At 38.1% G+C, this 21,946-nt stretch overlaps 1 protein-coding gene across 3 annotated transcripts in view; it reads left to right on the forward strand.

Annotated features, from left to right (window-relative positions):
- The window catches only part of LOC115270128 (flightin), a 39,696-nt gene extending 25,668 nt beyond the window's left edge, over positions 1-14,028 (forward strand). Inside the window, exons 4-5 of one of the 3 annotated variants that reach the window (XR_003899058.2) lie at positions 12,468-12,737; positions 13,502-14,028. Coding sequence is in view for 2 of the 3 variants with exons in the window: in XM_029879215.2 (XP_029735075.1) it covers positions 12,468-12,621 (154 nt within the window). In the remaining variant the exon portion in view is untranslated. Of the gene's footprint in view, positions 1-12,467 lie in introns of all 3 variants that reach the window. The other 2 variants (XM_029879217.2, XM_029879215.2) reach the window with 2 other exon arrangements.
- The last annotated feature ends 7,918 nt before the right edge of the window (positions 14,029-21,946 follow it).

Consider the following 21,946-nt stretch of genomic DNA (forward strand, 5'->3'; position numbering starts at 1 on the left):
ATTCCTCTATGAGTTCCTCCGGTAATTCCTCTAAGAATTCCTCAGGAAATTCCCATAGGAGGTATTCCGTGAATTCCACTGAAAGTTCCTCCGGCAATTTATCTAAGAGTTCTTCTAAAATTTGTTTCCGGAATTCTTCCAGGAGTTTATCCAAACGTTCCATTAGGATGTTTTTTTTGCAAATTCGTTTAGGAGTTAATCCGGGAATTCCTCTAAGTGTACCTATGGGAATGCCTGTACGAGATCCTCCGGGATTTTTTTTTTAAGTTTATGCGGAAAATCCTCTAGAAGTTCCACCGAAATTTCTCTACAATTTCTTCCGGGAATTTCTTTAGGAGGCCATTCTGGATTAATTTTTGCGCAGCTGATAGATGATTCACCATAACAATTATTTCAAAAAATTTAAAAAAATGTGAAAATAAAAAATATATAGCTTAATCGTAACTATAAACATGTCATTGCAACATCAACATGATGAGTTACAAAAAAAAAAAATAAAACACTAATATTGATTAACGGAATTAACAAAAAATTAAAAACTATGGCCACGCCGTTTCACGCCGCCGCCGCCGCCGAAAATGCAAAAAGCCGCCGCCGACCGATTTCAAATCGGCGCACACCTCTACTTCCAGCATTATTTTGAAAATGCCTTCCGAGAACTCTTCTTGGGATTCCTTCAGGAACTGCTTCAGGGATTGCTCCAAAAGTTCCTCTGCGTACATTTTTAGTATTCCTTAAGGATTTCCTCTGGAATTTCAGCAATTTCTTCAGTACGTCCTCCTGGGATTTTTTCAGAAACTCCTATTTAAATTTCCTAAGAAGTTGATCCCTGATTTTTCTCAGAAATTCTTCCTGGGATTCCTCCAAAAAATCCCCCCGGATTCCTCGGGGAATTCCTACATGGATTACTCTAAAAATCTTACAGGGATTCGTCCAGAAATTCCTCCAGCGATTTCTCTAAAGATTCCTCTAGGAATTCATCCAGAAATTCTTATAGGTAGTCATCTTGAGATATCTGAAAAAATTCTTCTAAAGATTCCTCCAGGATTTTTTCCAGAAAGCGCTTCAGTAGTTCTTTAAGGAAATCCTCCAGGAATTCCTCCAAAGACTTCTCTAAGGATTTCTCCATGGATTCACAATATATGTATACAGGGATCCCTCCAGGAATTCCTCTAGAGATTTCCCAAGAAATTTCTCTAGAGATTCCTCCCGGAGGTTATCCACAAATTATTCCAAGAATTTCTCCAGCGATTCCTGCATCAATTCCTTCTAAGATTCTTCTAGGAATTCCTTGAAGGATTTCTTCAGGATTCCTCCAGGGATTCCTTTAGAAATGCTCCCAGAAATTCTCCCAGAGTTCATCCAGGAATTATTCCTGGTAATCCTCTAGGCATTTCTCTAGGGTTTCATCCAGGCATTTGTCCAGGGACTTCTCCGAGAATTTCACCAAGAATTTCTCCAGGAATTACCCTAGGTTTTTCGTCAGGAATTTCTCCAGGAAATCCTGCATGGATTCTTTCAGAAATTCTTTCAGAGATTTATTCAGGAGTTCCTCTAGGAATTTTTCCAGGGATTCCTCAGAGATTTTTTCCAGGGTTTCCTCCAGGAATTCCTCTGGGAACTCCTCTACGAATTCATTCAGAAATTTCTCTGCGGCTCCTCTTAGGATTCTTCCAGAGATTCCTCCAGGAATTTCTCCGACGATTTCTCCAAAAATTCCTCTAGAAATGTTCTCGGGGAATTCCTCTAGGCATTTCTTCAGAAATTTCTCCAAGAATTCCTCCCAGATTTCCTCTAGAGATTCCTAAAGGGATATATTCAGGGATTTCTTCAAGAATTCCTTTAGGGATTTCTCCAGGAGTTCCACCTGGGATTCCGCCAGGAATTTGTCCAGAAAATCCTCCAAGGAATTCCTCCTGAGGTTCCTCTAGAAGTTACTTCAGGGATTCCTCCAGCGATTTTTCAGAAATATCCTCCAGGAGTTCTTAAAACAATTTCTCCCGACATTTCTCTTAGGATTTCTCCATGAATTCCTCCTAGATTTCCTCTAGGAAATCCTCCAGGAGTTCATCCAGGGACTCCTTTAAGATTCCTTCCAGAATATTGGTGGGCTTCGTGGCCGTGCGGTTAGCGGCGTCAGTCGTTTAAGCGTATTGTGAGTGCCACGGAGTGAGGGTTCGATTCCCGCTCCAGCCGGAGGAAACTTTTCGTCAAACGAAAAATCCTCCACTGGTCCACTGGTTGTCCCGTGTTGTCCGTTGCCTAATGTTAGTGAATGTTCAGTCTGATTTTTGTTCAGGAATTCCTCCAGAGATGGTTCTATGTACAATCTCAATTTTTGTATTACATTTATTTAGACAAATGAATCATCCCAACTTGAACTCCAAACTGTAAAATTTCAAAAATTGTTTCATTTTGCTTGCTTTAAAATTAAATGAAAATAAGAATTCAAGGAAAAACAGTTAAAAATTATGGGGCTGGAAGACTGGATGAACATGAGACAGCGACGATACTCTTCAAATATCTTCAAACATTTTCGTAGATATCATTTCAACGCAGCAATCCATTTTCAAGTGATATTTTTTCAAAAACGAAAATTTTTCATACGCCTTTTTCAATAGTTAGGTGGAGAAAAATGCTTATGTGATGATACAAAGATTAATGGTTCACAAAATCTCATTCAAATTGAAAAAAAAATCGTGTTAAAAAGGAAATTTTGTTCTTGTTTTGGGCTGGAAAATCTATATTCTCGAGTACCACGATAGTGCACCGATTCTGGTGATTATGTATTTCAGTGATATCCAAAGAGTTTCAGGAAGTTACTGGAGACTTCAGGGGCTTTACGGGGGGTTCCAGGGGACTTCAAAGGCGATCCAGGTGTTTTCAGGGGCGTTCCAGTGGGTTTAAGAGCTTTACAGACGTTTTCAAGGGATTTTGGGGTCGTTCCGGAGGTATCTTAGACCCACCAGTATAAAGCACAATATAACCTGGACGTAAACTTGGCCCACCAGAATCCCAAATATAGCGACTTGGTTTGACCACATTAAAGGGAACATCATAGTTGTAATCAAGAGCGTTACAAGAGTTTTCAGTGGCGTTCCGGGGTTTTGTAGGGCATTAAGGAGGATTTCAATGGGTTCCAGGGGTGTCCCAGAGTGCTTCAGGGACATTACATTAGGTTTCAGAGGATTTCAGAGGTGTTCCAAAGGTTTCAAAGAGTTTCAGGATTTTCAACAAGTTTTAGGGGTGATATAGGATATGAAGGATTTCAAGCGCTTTCAGTGGAGTTCCAGGGATGTTGAATGGTGTTCCGGGAAATTTCAGGGCCGTTCCTAATATGTCTCAGGGGGTTGTATGACCCTACAGGATATTTCAGGGGATTTCATGGGCTCCCCCTCAATCCAACGTAAATCCCTTCGGAACCCTTCTATTGAAGGATTCCTTCAATAATTCGTGCAGTTATTTCTGCAGAAATCGATTCCTTCAGATTTTTTTTCAGGGAGTATAAAAATTCTTCCACGGCATTTCCTAGGGAATTTCTCATGGGAATAATTCCAAGATTCTTCATGGGGTTGCTTTTCCTGAATTCCTCCAGATGTTTTTCCTAGAATTTCTTTTGGGATTCACTCAGAAATTTTTTCTGTGATTCTTTAAGGAACAACTCCAGTGATAATTTTGAAAATTAAACCAAGGATTTCTCCTGCAACACTTCTTGGGATTCCTTCGGGAATTCTTACTGAAATTCTTTCAGGAATCCCTCCTGGAACTAATCTAGGACTTCCATCAGGAATAGCTTTGGGAATCCTTTAGGAATTCCTCTTGGGATTGCTTCCAGGATTCCTCATAGGGTTTCTTCACGAATTCCTCCAGGATCTGCTTCAGGGATTCCTCCAAGAGTAACTTCTTTAACTTTTCTTAAGATTCCTTCTGGATTTCTCCATGAATTTCGTCCGCGATTTTTTGAGACCTTCTTCCTTAATTTCCTACTAAAATTTCTTCAAAACTTCTCTTGGGATTCCCTCAGGAATTCCTCCTGTGATTACTTCGGATATTCTTCCTAGGATTATACCAGGAGTTCCTCCAGGAATATCTTGAGGGATTCCTCCAGAAAATTTTCCAGGGTTGCTCTGGGAATTCTTGCGGGGATTCTTCTAATTTTTTTTTCTGTTCTCCAGGAACTCTCGCAGGGATTCCTCCATTATTCTTTCTTGATATTCCTTTAGGATTTCGTCTAGAGTTTCCTCCAGGAATTCCCCAGAAGTTCCTCAAGGAATTCGTCTAGAGATTCCTCCAAGATTTTTACTGGCACTCCTCCAGGAATTCCTTGAGAATCTCTTCCAGGAATTGATCCAGGAACTCTTCCAGGAATTCCTCCAGATATTCACGAAGCAATTTCTCCAGATTTTTTTCCAGGGGCTTTAGGACAGAAGGTCGAAGGACAAATGGTCGAAGGACATAAGGTCGAAGGACAAAAGGTCGAATGGACAAAAGGTCGAATGGACAAAAGGTCGAATGGACAAAAGGTCGAATGGACAAAAGGTCGAATGGACAAAAGGTCGAATGGACAAAAGGTCGAATGGACAAAAGGTCGAATGGACAAAAGGTCGAATGGACAAAAGGTCGAATGGACAAAAGGTCGAATGGACAAAAGGTCGAATGAACAAAAGGTCGAATGGACAAAAGGTCGAATGGACAAAAGGTCGAAGGGACAAAAGGTCGAATGGGACAAAAGGTCGAATGGTTCATGTTGTTGCTCATTGAGAGAAACATTATGGTGCTTTTATAGTAATCATATGTATTTCAGTCACTAACATTTCTATAGGAATTTTTTCCTTCTTTTGTTTATAGGCTATTCTTCCAAGTTGTGTTGATGTAGTATTTAATGGCCATTTAGTTTGATGTATTGTTCAGTAATTTTTCCTTCTTAAATTTATAGGCTGTTCTTTTAAGTTTTGTTACTGAATTAATTATCGACTATTTAGGTACTTATAATTCAATCAGAAATTTTGCCTTCTTTAATTCAATAGCTGTTCTTCCTATCTCTACTGCATAAAAAATACTACTTGTGATTAGTGATCATCCGATATGATTCACCCCCTCTTGGATTTATAGGTAGTTCCGACGAATTACACTGTATAAGTATAAATAATTTCTTCGAATTTCGACTGCTGATGATTATGTTGGGAGGAATGGCGTTCAGTCTTTGCAAGAATAACTCAACAACGGATTCTTAAGCTTTCATAAATTATTCCTCCAAGGATTGAAAGCCTCCCAACCCGTGAACCGTATAGTACATTTTTTCATTATCGGATTTTGGAGGCATTCCAAAGAGCTTCAGAGCATTTTTCGGCGAATTTCACAAACGTTACGGAGGCGTTATATGGCGTTTTCAGGGGTTTCGGAGGGCCTGAGGTGCGTTACATGGAGTTTCTGGGGGTATTAGGGGGATTTTGGAGGTATTCAAAAGAGCTTCAGAGCATTTTTCGACGGATTTCAGAAACGTTACGAAGGCGTTACATGCCGTTTTCTGGGGTTTAGGAGGGTCTGAGGTGCGTTACATGGGGTTTCCGGGGGTTTAAGGGGGATTTTGGAGGCATTCCAAAGAGCTTCAGAGAATTTTCGGCGGATTTCACAAACGTTACGGAAGCGTTACATAGCGTTTTCAGGGGTTTCGGAAGGTCTGAGGTGCGTTACATGGGGCTTCCGGGGGTTTAAGGGGGATTTTGGAGGCATTCCAAAGAGCTTCAGAGCATTTTCGGCGGATTTCAGAAACGTTACGGAGGCGTTACAAGCCGTTTTCTGGGGTTTCGGAGGGTCTGAGGTGCGTTACATGGGGTTTCTGGGGGTTTAAGGGGGATTTTGGAGGCATACCAAAGAGCTTCAGAGAATATTCGGCGGATTTCACAAACGTTACGGAAGCGTTACATAGCGTACTCAGGGGTTTCGGAAGGTCTGAGGTGCGTTACATGGGGTTTCTGGGGTTTTAAGGGGGATTTTGGGGGGCATTCCAAAGAGCTTCAAAGCATTTTCGGCGGATTTCACTTTCATGAATAACATTACTTTATATCCTTCTATTGTCTTCTATTTTCTATCATTCTAGGCATCTATTTCGGATTGCAATGCGGTAGTAAATAGCTGCATATAAGCTAATTGTCGTTTTTCTGTCAAATACTGACCACTTTATCATGTCTTCCAAATTGTCTACTGTCAATTATACCTTTTGTTCTATTCGACCTTTTGTCCATTCGACCTTCTGTCCCATTCGACCTTTTGTCCATTCGACCTTTTGTCCCTTCGACCTTTTGTCCATTCGACCTTTTGTCCATTCGACCTTTTGTCCATTCGACCTTTTGTCCATTCGACCTTTTGTCCATTCGACCTTTTGTCCATTCGACCTTTTGTCCTTCGACCTTTTGTCCTTCGACCTTATGTCTTTCGACCTTTTGTCATAGATTCTTTCCAGGTAATCATCCAAGGTTCTTCAGGGATTCTTTCAGAAATTCCTCCTGGAATTTATCCAGCGATTCTTCTAGTTGTTCCTTTAGGAATTCTTCCAAAAACTTCTCCAGAGATTCATCCCGGAATTCCTCCAGGAGTTTCAACGGAAACTCATCCGAGAGATTCTACGGTAATTCCTAAAAGGAACACCTACAGGAATTCCTCCACGCGATTCTACAGGTATTCCTCCAGGCATTCCTCCAAGAGTTGCTCCAGGAATTCCCCAAGGAACTCCTCCAGGGATTACTCCAGAAACTCCTCTAGGAACTCCCCATGAAATTTCTTCAGCCATTCCTCCACGAATTAATCCAGGAATTGTTTCTGGAATTTTCCCAGGAACTCTTTCAGAAATTCCTCCAAGAATTAATCCATGAATTTCTTAAGGACCTATTTCAGAAATTTCATAAAGAAATTTCTCCAGGTAGTTCTCCAAGAAATTCTCCAGGGATTCCTTCAGAAATTCCCGCAGGGAAACTTCCAAAAAAATATCCAGGAATTCCTTCAGGGATTCCTCCAGGAACTCCTATAGGAATTTCTACAGGAATTTCTTTACGCATTATTCCAGGCATTCCTCCAAGCATTCCTTCAGGAATGTCCTCTAGAGGCATTCCTCTAGAATTTCTGAAGAAATCTCTGGAGTATTTCGTGGAAAAATTCCAGCAAGGATTTCTTCAGGAATTGTTTCAGGAATTTCTTCAGGAATTCCTTTAGAAATTCCTACAGTAATTTATTAAGGAATATCAACAGCAATTTCTCAAGGGATTCCTCTAGGAATGAGAAATTTCTCCTTCAGATATTCCTCCAGGAATTTCTCAAGGAATTTTTTTAGAGATTCCTCTAGGGATTCCTCCAAAAATTCCTAAAGGCATTTCTCCAGGAATTACTCCATCCATTCCTCCAGGAATTCCTTCAGAAATTCTTCCAGTATTAGAAATTTATCCAGGAATATTACCACCAGGGATTCCTCCAGGAATTCTTCCAGGGATTCTTCTAGAGATTCCTCTAGTAATTCCTCCAGGCATTTCTCGAGGAATTACTCCATGCATTTCTTTCAGAATTTCTTCAGGCATTTCTCCAAGATTCCTCCAGTAATTGCTTTAGGGATTCCTCCAAAATTCCTCCAGAAATTTCCCTGGAATTTCCCCCAGGTTTTTTTTTTCAGGAATTCCTCCATGGATTTCAATGATTGCTCTAGGGATTCCTGCAGAAATTCCTCTGAGAATTGCTTCAGGGATTCCTCCTGGAATTCCTCCTGGAATTCCTCTAGGAATTTCTCCATAAACTCCTCCATAAATTCCTCAAGGAATTTCTTCAGGACTTTCTCGAGGGATTTTTTCAGATTTTTTTTTCAAGGGTTTCTTCCTGAATTCCTCCAGAGATTTCTCCATGAATTAATCCAGGAATAGCTGTAGGAAGTTCTCCAGATATTTCTTCAAAAATCACTCCAGGGATTGCTCCAAGAATTCCTCAAAGAGATTTCTCCAGGAATTCCTCCAGGATATCCTCATCCAGGGATTCCTTTGTGAATTCTTCCAGGGATTGCTCCAGGAATTCATCTAGAAATTCCGCCACGGTTTTTTTTCTTTCAACAGTTCCTCCAGAAGTTTCTCCGGGAACTCCTCCGGGAATTTTTCCGGGGATTTCTGCAGGAATTCCTCCAAAGATTTCTCCGGAAACCCTTCCAGGGATTGCCTAAGGAATTCCTCTTGAGATTCCTCGGGATCTCTTCCAAAGTTTATTCAGGGATTCTGTGAGAAATTTCGAAAATTCTTTCTGCATCTTTTCCAGAGATGTACCCAAGATTTTCTCCAGGATTACTTGAATATTTTTTAAGAACTTCAAGGATTTCTCGAGGGATTCCTCCTGCGATTTGTATCGGAATTCTTTAAGATAATTTAAGAGGAATGCATGCAGGAGTCAGGAAATTCTCCAAAAATCAGTAAGGAATTCTGTCGAAATAAAAAACCTTTTTTTTTTCATCCAAGAATCCTTTCGAAAAGTTTCCATTGTTTTGTTTTTCAGGAATTCCTCCAGAAATACTACTAGGAGTTTTTACTCTAGAATGTTTTGAGAATGTTCCATTAGAAAGTCCTTCAGCGATTCTTCCAAAAATTCGTCAAGGAATTCCCAGTTTCTTCAAGAGTTTACTAAGGGATTCCATCTGAAATGTTCAATTTCTTTGTGTTGCGTTTAGTTATAAAGGAGTTAGCAGGTATAAATTTGCTTAGAGTGCTCGACCAAAAAGCTGGCTACGCTCTTATTCTTAGGCACTCTCAGAGAGTGTTGAAAGTGGACACCTAAAGACCGAAAGAGATGGAGAGATGCGAATACGAACGTGGGTGGACGTAAGCTTCAGGTTGGCTTTCTACTCAGTGGAATCATTTCCTGTTCTAGCGTGGGAGAAGACGTGGGTTCAAACCTTACTGGAATTATATGTATTTTTTCATCTCAAGTTTGTCTCGATTTGTCCATTTTTCAACACAATGTGTGCCTATGAGCTTTACGCAATACATAGGGTCTGGGACCATTTGGGCAGGAGCACCTATCTTAGGCACTTGCTGCCATAATTCAGTCAATTTCAAACCGAAAATTGATTAAGTTATAGTAGCAAGTACTCAAAATATGGAGCACCTATCCCAAATGGTCCCAGACCCTATGTTTAATATTTTGTGTTTATATCCCAAATATCGATACCAAAAATTCTGCTCCTTTCAAATCTCCTGGGGCAGATGGGATTTATCCTATTTTGCTTCAGAAGGAATTTGATCATTTCAAACATGTTTTGAAACAACTACTTGTTTGCAGTTTTGCTACAGGGTATATTCCCAAATCCTGGCGGGATATTACTGTGAAGTTTATTCCGAAAGTGGGTCGCGCGTCGTATGCAGAAGCAAAGAGCTTCAGACCTATCAGTTTGACCTCTTTTCTTCTGAAATGCTTAGAACGCATAGTCGATCATCACATCCGTGATGTTCATCTGGCCAATGTGCCTCTTCATGTGAACCAACATGCTTACCAATCTGGAAAGTCCACTGTGACTCTTTTACACAAAGTTGTTTACGATATCGAGAAGGCATTCGCTCAAAAGCAATCCTGCTTGGGTGTTTTCTTAGATATCGAGGGTGCCTTTGACAACGTGCCTTTCGATGCCATATTGGAAGCCGCACGGGGTCATGGTATATCTCCAATGATTTCCAATTGGATTCACCAAATGCTCAAAAACCGACATCTTTTCTCGACATTGCGTCAAGCGGCGATTAGGAAATTGAGTGTTTGTGGATGCCCCCAAGGGGGAGTCTTATCACCACTTTTATGGAATCTCGTAGCAGATACGCTATTGAGGCAACTCAATAATAGCGGTTTTCCTACTTATGGTTTTGCCGACGACTACCTAACATTGTTAGTCGGTATGTGCATCAGCACCCTTTTCGACCTGATGCAAAACGCTCTTCAGGTAGTTGAGGGTTGGTGTCGCCAATATGGCCTTTCGGTAAATCCGAGTAAAACATCTATTGTTCTTTTCACGGAAAAGCGAAACCGTAATGGTGTTCGAACTTTACGTCTCTTTGATTCTGAAATCAATGTGACTGAACAGGTAAAGTACGTTGGAGTCATTCTTGATTCCAAGCTTTCATGGACACCTCATGTTGAGTTCAGAATCAAGAAAGCTTGTATGGCCTTCGGGCAATGCCGGCGAACCTTTGGTACAACTTGGGGTCTAAAACCCAAGTATATCAAATGGATCTACACAACTGTTGTTCGGCCAATATTGGCCTATGGATGTCTTGTGTGGTGGCAAAAGGGCGAAGTGAGAACGGTCCAATCAAAGTTGGGCCATCTCCAAAGGATCTTCTTCTTCTTCTTCTTGGCGTAACGTCCTCACTGGGACAAAGCCTGCTTCTCAGCTTAGTGTTCTATGAGCACTTCCACAGTTATTAACTGAGAGCTTCCTCTGCCAATGACCATTTTGCATGTGTATATCGTGTGGCAGGCACGAAGATACTCTATGCCCAAGGAAGTCAAGGGAATTTCCTTTACGAAAAGATCCTGGACCGACCGGGAATCGAACCCGTCACCCTCAGCATGGTCATGCTGAATACCCGTGCGTTTACCGCCACGGCTATATGGGCCCTTTGAAAGGATGTGCTTAATGGCAATGTCTGGAGCGTTCTCTTCAACTCCCACGGCAGCGCTCGAAGTTCTCTTTGACGTTGCCCCACTACACATTCATCTCAAACAAGAAGCACTTTCTTGCACTTACCGCCTATGGGTACTCGGTTTACTAGAGGAAACTCCTGTGAACCGCAGTTCAACACACACCTCGTTGTTTCCACTTTTGGTGAATTGGGACAAAGTTGTCCTTGCTCCAAGTGATCTTACAATTGCTTGTAATTTTCCATATAGGACATTTTCCACGAAATTCCCTTCCCGGGAAGAGTGGACATCTGGTTATCTGGAGAGAAGTATTTCAGACGGCATCGTATGTTACACTGATGGCTCCCTGCTCGAAGGTCGAGCAGGTGCTGGTGTTTATTCTCGTGAGCTAAGGCTGTATCAGTCTTATTCACTTGGCAGACACTGCACCGTTTTTCAGGCCGAAATCTTTGCTCTTATGTGCGGAGTGCAATCAGCACTTCAGCAGTACGTAATGGGCAAAGTAATATACTTCTGTTCAGATAGCCAGGCTGCTATTAAAGCACTTGCTTCGGCCAACTCCAGGTCGAAGATAGTTATCGCTTGTCGAACTCAAATTGAGGAGCTGAATTCAGCGAACGCTGTTCACCTTGTATGGGTACCTGGCCATTCTTCCATCGCTGGAAATGAATTGGCTGATGAGTTAGCTCGCACTGGAGCATCACATGACTTCATTGGCCCTGAGCCAGCTATTCCGGTATCCAAGTGTTGGGTGAAGCTTCAGATTGACACCTGGGCTGCCACTCAGCACAAACAATACTGGAATAGTTTGGAGTCATGTCGTCAAACAAAATTGTATTGTACTGAGCCATCTCTAGGGGTGGCAAAGTATCTAACAAATCTGTCAAAGCAGAATTGCAGCATGCTGGTCAAAGCATTGACTGGCCATTGCCGACTCAGTTATCACATGGCGAATATTCAGCAAGCTGATTCATTTGCATGTGATAGCTGTGAATCCGATTATGGAACTTCGTATCATTTAATATGTAACTGTCCAGTTTTTGCGCAATTGCGTTTCCGAGTACTCGGGAAACACTTATTAAGTGAAACTGACTTCAGAAACCTGAATCTTCAGGATGTTCTGTTGTTCTTGACCCGCTGTGGTAAAGAGCTATAGGCTCTCTTTACGCTTTATGCATTATCACAGTGCCCTTCTCAGGGCGCTGTTCGAACCCATTGTGGCACGCTTATGCGTTATTACAGTGTCCTTTTCAGGACGCTATGTGAACCCATTGTGGTACGCTTTTGCGAGTATGACGATCCTATTCCCTTACCTGTCCTTTCCCATGTCCTATCCTCTTTCCTTCCCTTCTCCGTCAGGTAAATGATGAATAGGCTCGTGTTCATGGCGATGGCACAAATTTCCCGAATGGAGGAGAACGTGCCTCTAGAGCCGACCTACTGATACTGGAATTATATGTATTTTTTCATCTCAAGTTTGTCTCGATTTGTCCATTTTTCAACACAATGTGTGCCTATGAGCTTTACGCAATACATAGGGTCTGGGACCATTTGGGCAGGAGCACCTATCTTAGGCACTTGCTGCCATAATTCAGTCAATTTCAAACCGATTGACTTGAATTGCACATGGCTAGATACTGTGCGTATCTTATCGTGTCTCAAGTCAATCGGTTCAAAATTGATTAAGTTATAGTAGCAAGTACCCAAAATATGGAGCACCTATCCCAAATGGTCCCAGACCCTATGTTTAATATTTTGTGTTTATATCCCAAATATCGATACCAAAAATTCTAATGACTATAATCCCATTCCAGAACGCCGAAGAGCATCGACGAAATGTACAACTACACCAACATCGGATTGAAGCGGGATGACAAGAAGCTTATGTACACTCTAAGTAATCAGATCAAGTCGTACAACTTCCACTCGAAGCGCTATCTTAACAGCAAATACTCCAGGATTTTGTAAACGCCAACTAAATCTTCTAACAAGGCATCGAGTCGCGACAAAAAAAAACAGAACTGGAAATTTCGTTAACCGCTTTTAATTCGAACGCTTTCTAAACTACCAAAAGGCAGACCGAAGTAGGCAACTCGACTTTCAGAATGTGCTTATATTCGCAGCAACCGGCGCCCTTGAAACTGCCTGCAAAAAAATAGCAAAATGAAAAACTATTTTCCCGCTATTTCTCCCACATAACAAAAAAAAATGAAACCCATTTTCCCCATTCCTCATTTTTTCCCAAATTCCCCATTCCTAGAAAACAAGAAGAACTTTCAAACTTTAATTTTACTAACGCTAAGAAGCTTTCACGCAACAAAATAATGGAATTAACAGAGAGACTACAACACAACGAAAACATGCAAACGACAACCTTAGTAGAAGAAAAAAAAAACCAATCCTTTTAGTTTAGTCGAGCACAGGGGGCAAAACGACCTCGTTGTTTCAGTAGGACCCATTTTGTCCCGTTTGTTGTCGAGCGGAGACTCCAGAATACCCAATCCCATGTAGCTTTTGCATATCTTAGACCTCATAGACGCTTAGAGAGAGACACTTTGCGGATCCTTCGGGATTTCGAAAAATTATTTTGATTTTTTTCACACAACCCCTTTTTATTTTTTAAGCGCGCACTGTAACCTTTAAGAAACGATTTTTGAAGCAATCTTTCAGCAAAAACTATATAGATAATCGCTTAATTCGTTTGATTTTAACCCCACATATTTAATCGCTTATAATCCTGTTTGACTTGAAACCACTTTTAGAAAGAGTTAACCGCTAGTGTTACGTAATCAATACTTATAGGATTGTCGTTTCTTTGAACAAAAAAAAACAAATGCAACTCTTGTAGGTAGAAGACAACCTCTAAGATCTTACACCGTCTACCGAGTTTGGTGGTAGAGAAAATGGCGATCACCATGTGCTTAACCAACAGCGTCTAGAACATCAAGACCTGAACATCACCAATAACAACAACAACAACATCAACATCAGGAAAAATCGTCATTTTCCCCGCTCCCGAACGGCAAGAGACAGTTTTGACCATGGAAACGCAGCAAACAGCGATGTCAACTTTAATCATCCACATACTTTAGGTATAGATAATTGACCAAAAAGCCATTGATCTTTATATTGCAATTTATGTTTATGGGACTCTGCGTCCCGCACTGTAAACCTTGGAACTTATGTTATATCTATCATATTTTTTTCTTTTATTTTGTATTTGATACCCAATGAAACTATTTTACCAAATAAAGAAACACCCTAGAAATCCGTCATTTTTTTTTTGAATATATTTACTGGCAAGAGTTTATAGTTTACTTTAATTGCGCAAGATAAACTGAGAAAAATAAAGTAACCGATGAAGAGAGAAAAACATCTTTTTTGTGTTTTAATCGTCATTACTAGGATATTGTAAAATCATCATTTAATAATTCATACTTACCTTACTGGTTAGATGCAGGCCTGAGTGTCCCCTGCTGTACGAAGGAATCGTCTCCTTTCGACTCGGTCCATGCATGGACTGGGTCTCCACTCCAGTCTCGCACTTTGCAAAGAGTCCGCAAATCGCCTTCCACTTAATGTGGGCTTCCGTGGCCGAGCGGTTAGCGGCGTCAGTCGTTTAAGTGTCTCGTAAGCCTCGGAGTGTGCCCGAGCAGAAGGGAATAACAACAGCATAAGGAGCTGTGTTATTTAGGAAAAATAACTGAATAATAAAATTGATTATTTTTAAGTTATTTCCATAACATATTGTGTTATAAATTTGTCTGTCATAAGCGGCAAAATAACAAATTCCATAACAAAAAAATGTTCCTGGAAAACCATTTCAATAACTTGTTTTGTTAGTTTCAATAACAACTTAATAACAGTGAATTCGGAACATATTTCAATAACGAATTTTGATATTAATATGTTATTGATAATAATCGGAGAGCAGAATTTGCTATGATATCAAACTCGTTACAAAAAAACTTATAATACTTATTATATAAATTCATTCGCTTTGTCTCACAAACCCGCCAATAACATGAGGTTCATCACTCTGACGCAAGAAATATTTTCAAATGATCGAAAAATACTATATTTAGCTTTAAATTAATTCTAAGAGATTTGAAGTAGCAAGATAATCGAACTTTAGTAATTTCTATATTATCAAATAGGACGAGCTTCGATTTCCACCTTTAATTTATAAACTGCTATACTTTAATTGTTTTCGGAGCACGTGTGACCTTTGTTTTTTTTTTCAGCATAGAAACTGAAGTATTTTTTAGACTGCTCAAAGGTTTTGCAGAATTTTTTTTGGGATATTGGAAATATTGTACAGATTATTACAATTTTCCTGGAAAGATTGTTTTAAATCCTCCGATTTTTCCTGGATTCAAGAATTATGTCGAATATTCCTCCTGGATTCTGCAAGAATTCCTCCAAAAATTTTGCTATAATTTCTCCTTAACTTCCTCCTACAGGCTTTCACCAGAAATTTTTGCATTTTTTTGTTCTAAAATTTCTCTATTTATTTCACTAAGGATTCCGTCAAAAACTCCTTTTATGTTTATCAAATGACTTTGTCATAAAATTCTTCCAAAAATTTGTCGACTGATTTGATCATAAACTTTTCCATAAATGTCTCCAAAAATCTTCCAGAAATTTTTCCGAGAGTTCTTTGACGGGATCTTTCATTGATTTTTAAAGACTCTTCTAGAAATTCCTCCAGAATCCTGAATAGAATCCCTTCAAGGGTTTCTTCAGAATTTCCTGTGATCATTAGTCCTGAAGTTCATCTTAAGATTTCTCTGAAAATTTCTTTGAGGATTTCACCATGAGTTTTTCCTAAGAATTCACCAGGAGTTTTTCAAAGGATTCTGCCAAGAATCCTAATAATTGCTCAGAATTTACTTCGGAATTTCTAATAAAATTGCGCCCGCAGTTCTCTTGAAGACTTTTCCAGGGATTTATCGAAAGGTTCCTCCAGAACTTCCAAGAACTTATCCGAAAATTATTTAAGGAATTCTTAAAAGGAGTCGTTCAGGAATTTCCCTTTTAACTGAATATAAAAATGAAACAACACAAAGGGACAGGTCATAATTGTCGAATTGTTGCTGTGATTTCAAAACTTGTTACTGTTGTGCTATTGCTGATAGGTTGATCAATAGTACAACAATAACTAAACTTGTACTTCAACAAAACATGTTATTTTAATGTAATTTAGTTAATGTATATCAATAGCTTGATTATAACAAAATGAGATTGTCCAACAAAATTTGTTATGGTAAAGCTATGCCTTGATAATTTAATAATAACAAAACAAGATATAAAAACAGGTTATGTGATTTCGTAGTTATTAACTTGCTATTCTCCTCTGCTCGGGTGGGTTCGATTCCCGCTCCAGTCGGGGAAAACTTTTCGTCAAACGGAAAATTCTTCACTGGGCCACTGGGTGTAATATATGTTGTCCGTTGTCGAATGTTTGTAGTGTTCAGTCTGTAGAGGCCGCAAGGACGAAGACGGTGAAATTGTCTTTTTTTTTAATCGACCTACCTAGTTCGATACGTTCCACGGCTTCTTGTGCCGGTCGGATGACTCTCGAGAACCATTTTAGCCGGGTTGCTGTCTGACAACCTAATTACGTGACCCGCCCACCGTAACTCCCAGATTGTTAGAATGGTATTACAATCTACTCCACGATTGATCAATTTCAAGAATTTGCCGTCGATTAGGTATGACTTAAGAAAATTCAGTGGGAATGTAGTTTTTATTGGCATGGGTAGAAGAATTACATTGGAGTTCGAGAGGAGAGATCTAATGCAAACCAGATCAATATTTGTCGAGATTTGATGTGGGTTCCGGCGAGTTTCCGACTAGGATAATGAGTACCCGACCAGAAGCACATAACAGGATTATAACAAAATTATAACAACTGTTATTAGAAATAACAAATGTTGATATAACTCTGTGTAGTAGGCTATAGTAGGCATTGACTTAGGATACAGATTAGGTTTGACATTAGACTGGCTTAGAATGTAATAAACCACTGAAACAGCAAGACGTGTAATTATTGCTATAATTCAGAAGTGGGATAACACCATGTTCCTTCGAAGCCAAAAAACTTCCGCTGAACTGGAGAAAAATGCTACACCGAGTATTGGAGAAATGGAGAATCAGGGATATCTCGAAAATTCTGCCGAAACCGTCTACCCAAGTTACTCAAATGCTGCTGGCAGTGCTGTTAATTCTGTCGATTCGCTATCCAGGAGAGTGGAGGATGATATGCATTTTGAAATGAGGAGAAGTTCACTTGAAGAAGGCGGACAATTTGCTGCAGGTATCGTCGTGTCAAGCGCAATGAATGCTGCAGCTGCCGCTGTCCAACCGACTGCCGGATCCGTGTCGAATTGCATTGGAAACGGTGGCGGAGACAATATTTGTGATGTGCGTAACAATAATCGTGGAAATTTGTCGGCTCAAGTAGAAATCTCAGGGATCAACGCAAGTCCTGTTGGTCAACCAGTTCATTTCAAACCAGAAGAAATTTCACTGATGCTGCCGTCGTATTCTGGAAGTGCTGAAGAAGATGTCAACCATTTTGTTGCTATACTTGAAAACACGAAACAAGCTTTGAATATCGATGATTTCATTATGAAGCTGGTTGTCATTCGTAATCTGAAAGCTAATGCTCTATCTTGGTTACACTCTCAAGCGGACTTTATGACGAAGGATTATGCTGAAATAATTAGAAGTCTGAAGGTGTTTTTCGACCGCCCAATCAATACGTTTGAGATTAGGAAGCGCTTGGAGAAGAAAACATGGTCTGGACTATTTGAAACCTTTGCCGATTACTGTCAAGCTAAGAAAGTTCTTGCCCAAAAATTGAAGATGCCGGATCAAGAATTAGTAGACTACATTGTGGAAGGCATTTTGGATCCCGTTCTTAAAAATCAAGCCAGAATGTCAAACTTTAAAACCGTTACAGAAATAGTTCAAGCTTTTCGCATGATTGGAAATGATTCAAGATATCAAGCCCCATTGAGAAATTCAGTCAAGTGCTACACCTGTAATCAGTATGGACATGTTGCTGCTTGTTGCTGGAAGACGCGTGAAAATTTTGGACAACCGGAACGATATCGGAGAAATCCTGGTAATGGAATTGCTGCATCAAAACGAGTGAATGCTGTTGCAGAAAATGACTTAGCACTAGGAGATGGACGACATGGCATTGTAGATTTTCAGTTAGCTGATCATAACAGTAGACTAAAAGCTTTATTCGATACTGGAAGTCCAATTTCACTAATACGCCGGGGTTTGGTTGAAAAATTCAAAATTTCTAAATTTAATAACAGTAAATATTACCGGAGTATTAGTGGAAATAGACTTAAAATACTAGGCATTTTTAGAACTGAAATAATTATCCAAAATATTCGTTTCAGAGTTGAATTCCATGTAATCGCGGATAAGTTTATGGGACTCGTCGATGGCATAATCGGACGAGATGTGATCATGCGTCCAGATGTTCGAACGATTATTCAAAATGGAATCCGAATGTATGAGGATGATAAAAGGTATTTGCAGATTGAAAATCCATCAATGATAAAGGTAAATAGAAACAACATATGTAACATCAGTTCAGATACGTATAAAACTTTGATTAAGAATATTGGAAAAGTAACTGATGACCAAAAGGCAAAATTTTTAGAATATTTCAAAACTTATTATTACTTTAATAAAAAACCTTCAAAACCAGTTACAAACTATGAAATGACCATAAGTCTTAAAAAAGAAGAATATTTCCATTTTAAACCTAGAAGATTATCCTTTGCTCAGAAAAATAAAGTTGATGAAAAAATCGAAGAGCTTTTGAAAGAAGGAATCATTAAAGAAAGCAATTCACCTTATGCGAGTCCAATTGTATTAATTCCCAAAAAGGATAATGATTTCAGACTATGCGTAGATTATAGAAAATTGAATAAAAATACCGTTAGAGATAATTACCCATTGCCTATTATAGATGATTTGATTGATTCTTTGAGAGGTAAAACTGTTTTTTCAATTATTGATCTGAAATCCGGATTTCATCAAATAAGAATAGCTGAGGAATCCACTAAATATACATCGTTTGTAACACCAAAAGGCCAATATGAATATCTGCGTGTGCCATTTGGATTATGCAATGCTCCTGCAGTATTTCAACGATTTATAAACAAAATTTTTAAAGAATTAATTGATGATGGTAAAATTATTGTTTATATTGATGACATTTTAATTGCAAGTAAAAATTTTGATGAACATTTTGAAACGTTGGCAAAAGTTTTTCAAATTTTAAATGATAATTTATTGGAAATAAATGTAAGTAAATGTTATTTTTTGTTTGACGAAATAGAATACTTAGGTTACACAATAAATAAATTTGGCAAAAAGCTTAATAATAGCCATATTGAAAATATTTCAAATTTTCCTGTTCCTAAAAATAGTAAAGAAGTACAGAGATTTTTAGGCCTCACTAGCTATTTCAGAAAATTTGTCAAAAACTTTGCAACTATAGCGAGACCTTTGTATAACCTTTTGAGGAAAGACACAAAATTTGTATTTGATGATGTAGCATTGGAAGCGTTTAATACGTTGAAAAATAGATTGATTTCTTCACCAATTCTTGCAATTTATGATCCACATGCTGAAACACAACTTCACTGTGACGCAAGTTCTCTTGGATTTGGAGCCATTCTACTACAAAAACAAAATGATAATAATTTTCATCCAGTTTCATATTTTAGCAGAAAAACAGATGAACTTGAATCGAAATTACACAGTTTTGAGCTTGAGACACTGGCAGTAGTTTATGCCATCAAAAGATTTCACATTTATTTGTCAGGAATTCACTTTAAAATTTTTACGGATTGTAATGCTTTGGTGCAAACTTTATCAAAAAAAGATGTTAACCCAAAAATTTGTAGATGGGTAATGTTTCTAGAAAACTATAATTTTGATTTACAATATAGAGATGGCTCAAAAATGCAACATGTTGATGCTCTTAGTCGTCAAAATCCAATTGAAAAATATCAATCAGTTGATGACGAAATTCAACGAATTGGTTCAATAGAAGAAAATAGCAAAGACAACACTATAAATGTGCTTAATGAAAACGATATAGAACAAAACATAATAATAGCACAAGAACAAGATCAGAAAATAGTTAAAATAAAACAATTGTTAGAAAGATCTTCATTTCCAGAATTTGAACTTATGAATGGAGTGCTTTTTAAAAAAGATGGCATCAAACGATTATTGGTTGTTCCAAAACTTATGATCGATAATGTAATCAAGTTAAATCATGACAACTGTGGTCATATTGGAATAGAAAAAACTATACATGAGATTAAAAAACAATTTTGGTTTAGTAGAATGAAGAAATTAGTTAAAAGTTATATTAGCAATTGTTTAACTTGTATTTTTTATAGTCCATCTGAAAGGAAAGAAGGATTTGTCAAAATTATTGATAAAGGTGATAAACCTTTCAATACTATTCATTTAGACTATTATGGACCAATTCAGTTACAATCTTCAAACAGAGCTAAATATGTTTTGGTAATCATAGATGCATTTACAAAATTTACAAAGTTATTCCCTACAAAAACCGTTAGCTCAGATGAAACTATTGTTCATTTAACAAATTTTATGAACTTTTACAGTAAACCGAATAGAATTATAACGGATAGAGGCAAATGTTTTACATCGAAAAAATTTAATGATTTTATGAACATCAATCACATTGAACATGTAAAAACAGCAGCTTATACTCCTGAGGCAAATGGCCAAGTTGAGCGGGTAAATAAGACTTTAACTCCCATGCTTGCAAAATTGTGTCACGAATCATCGAAAAAATGGAATCAGTTGTTACCAAAAGTCGAGTTTGTGTTTAATAATACCTATAATAGGTCAATTGGTAATTTCCCTAGTGTATTATTGTTTGGAGTTCAACAGAACAACTTGGATAGTGAGAACCATAATATTGCAAATTTTGTTGCCAATAAACAAACATTGTCTGAACCAATTAACATTTCGGATGCTCGCGAAAATGCTCGTAATCAAAATTTTAAAAACCAAGTATACAATAAAAGAAATACCGACCGGAAAAGAATTAAGTGCACGGTCTATACTGAAGGTGATTTCATAGTATTGAAAACTGATGAAAAACATAAATTGGCCCCAAAGTATAAAGGACCGTACAAAATTCATAAAGTTTTGCCAAATGATAGGTACGTCGTAACTGATATTGATGGATTTCAAATTGCAAATATTCCGTTTAATTCGGTTTGTTCTCCTCAAAATATGAGGAAATGGATGAGTGATCACATATCTGAAGAAAATGATATCGATGAGGACATCGATAATGTCAGGATGCCCGAGATGTAGTAGGCTATAGTAGGCATTGACTTAGGATACAGATTAGGTTTGACATTAGACTGGCTTAGAATGTAATAAACCACTGAAACAGCAAGACGTGTAATTATTGCTATACTCTGTCATAAGGATTTTTCCATGTATGTGAAGAATTAGCCTAAGTTAAAATTCACAAATAAAAAGATATTAAAAAAATCCCATGTAAATATCCATACGAAAATTATATTACCATTTGTTATAGTTTTAATAACTAAATTGCAACTAAACTTGTTTTTTTTTATTCAAACAGATGTATAACAACATTTGTTATATTATGCATTATAATATAATTGCCTCTAACATTTTTTCGCAACACGATTATTGCATTTTTTGTTAAATTTTTTGTAACAAAATCATTTCAAAATTTTCAAGGTTTTTTGTGTTGTTGCGAAAAAGATTAATAATTTTTGTTATTTTGGTCACTCAAGCCAAGAGATTTATAACAAAACTTGCAACAATTTTGTTCTTAAATATATAACAAAACTTATAATTTATGTTATAATTCTGTTATTATCTAGCAAGTTTAGTCTAAAAAAATTTGAAACAATCGTGTTATGATTATATATCAACTTGTTATATTTTTGTTTCACTTGGAACGAAGTTTGTTAGAATTTTTGTTTTTTTTTTAACTACTAACGGTACATGTTTTATAACAACCGTAGTTACAAAAATCATTGTAACAAAATAACACAATCAATTATAATTTTGTTTTTCCCATCTAGTCGGGTAGAGGTTTTTGTGATACATATAGTTCAAGAGGGAAAGCAAGGAGACTCTGAAAGGGTTTATGGTCCCGAGCAAAGGCGGATAACAAAGTGATATCACTTTGATTCACTTTGATAATAAAATGTGTTATCAGTGTTAT

This window comes from Aedes albopictus, chromosome 2, assembly GCF_035046485.1.
Source record: "Aedes albopictus strain Foshan chromosome 2, AalbF5, whole genome shotgun sequence".
Lineage (NCBI taxonomy): Eukaryota > Metazoa > Arthropoda > Insecta > Diptera > Culicidae > Aedes > Aedes albopictus.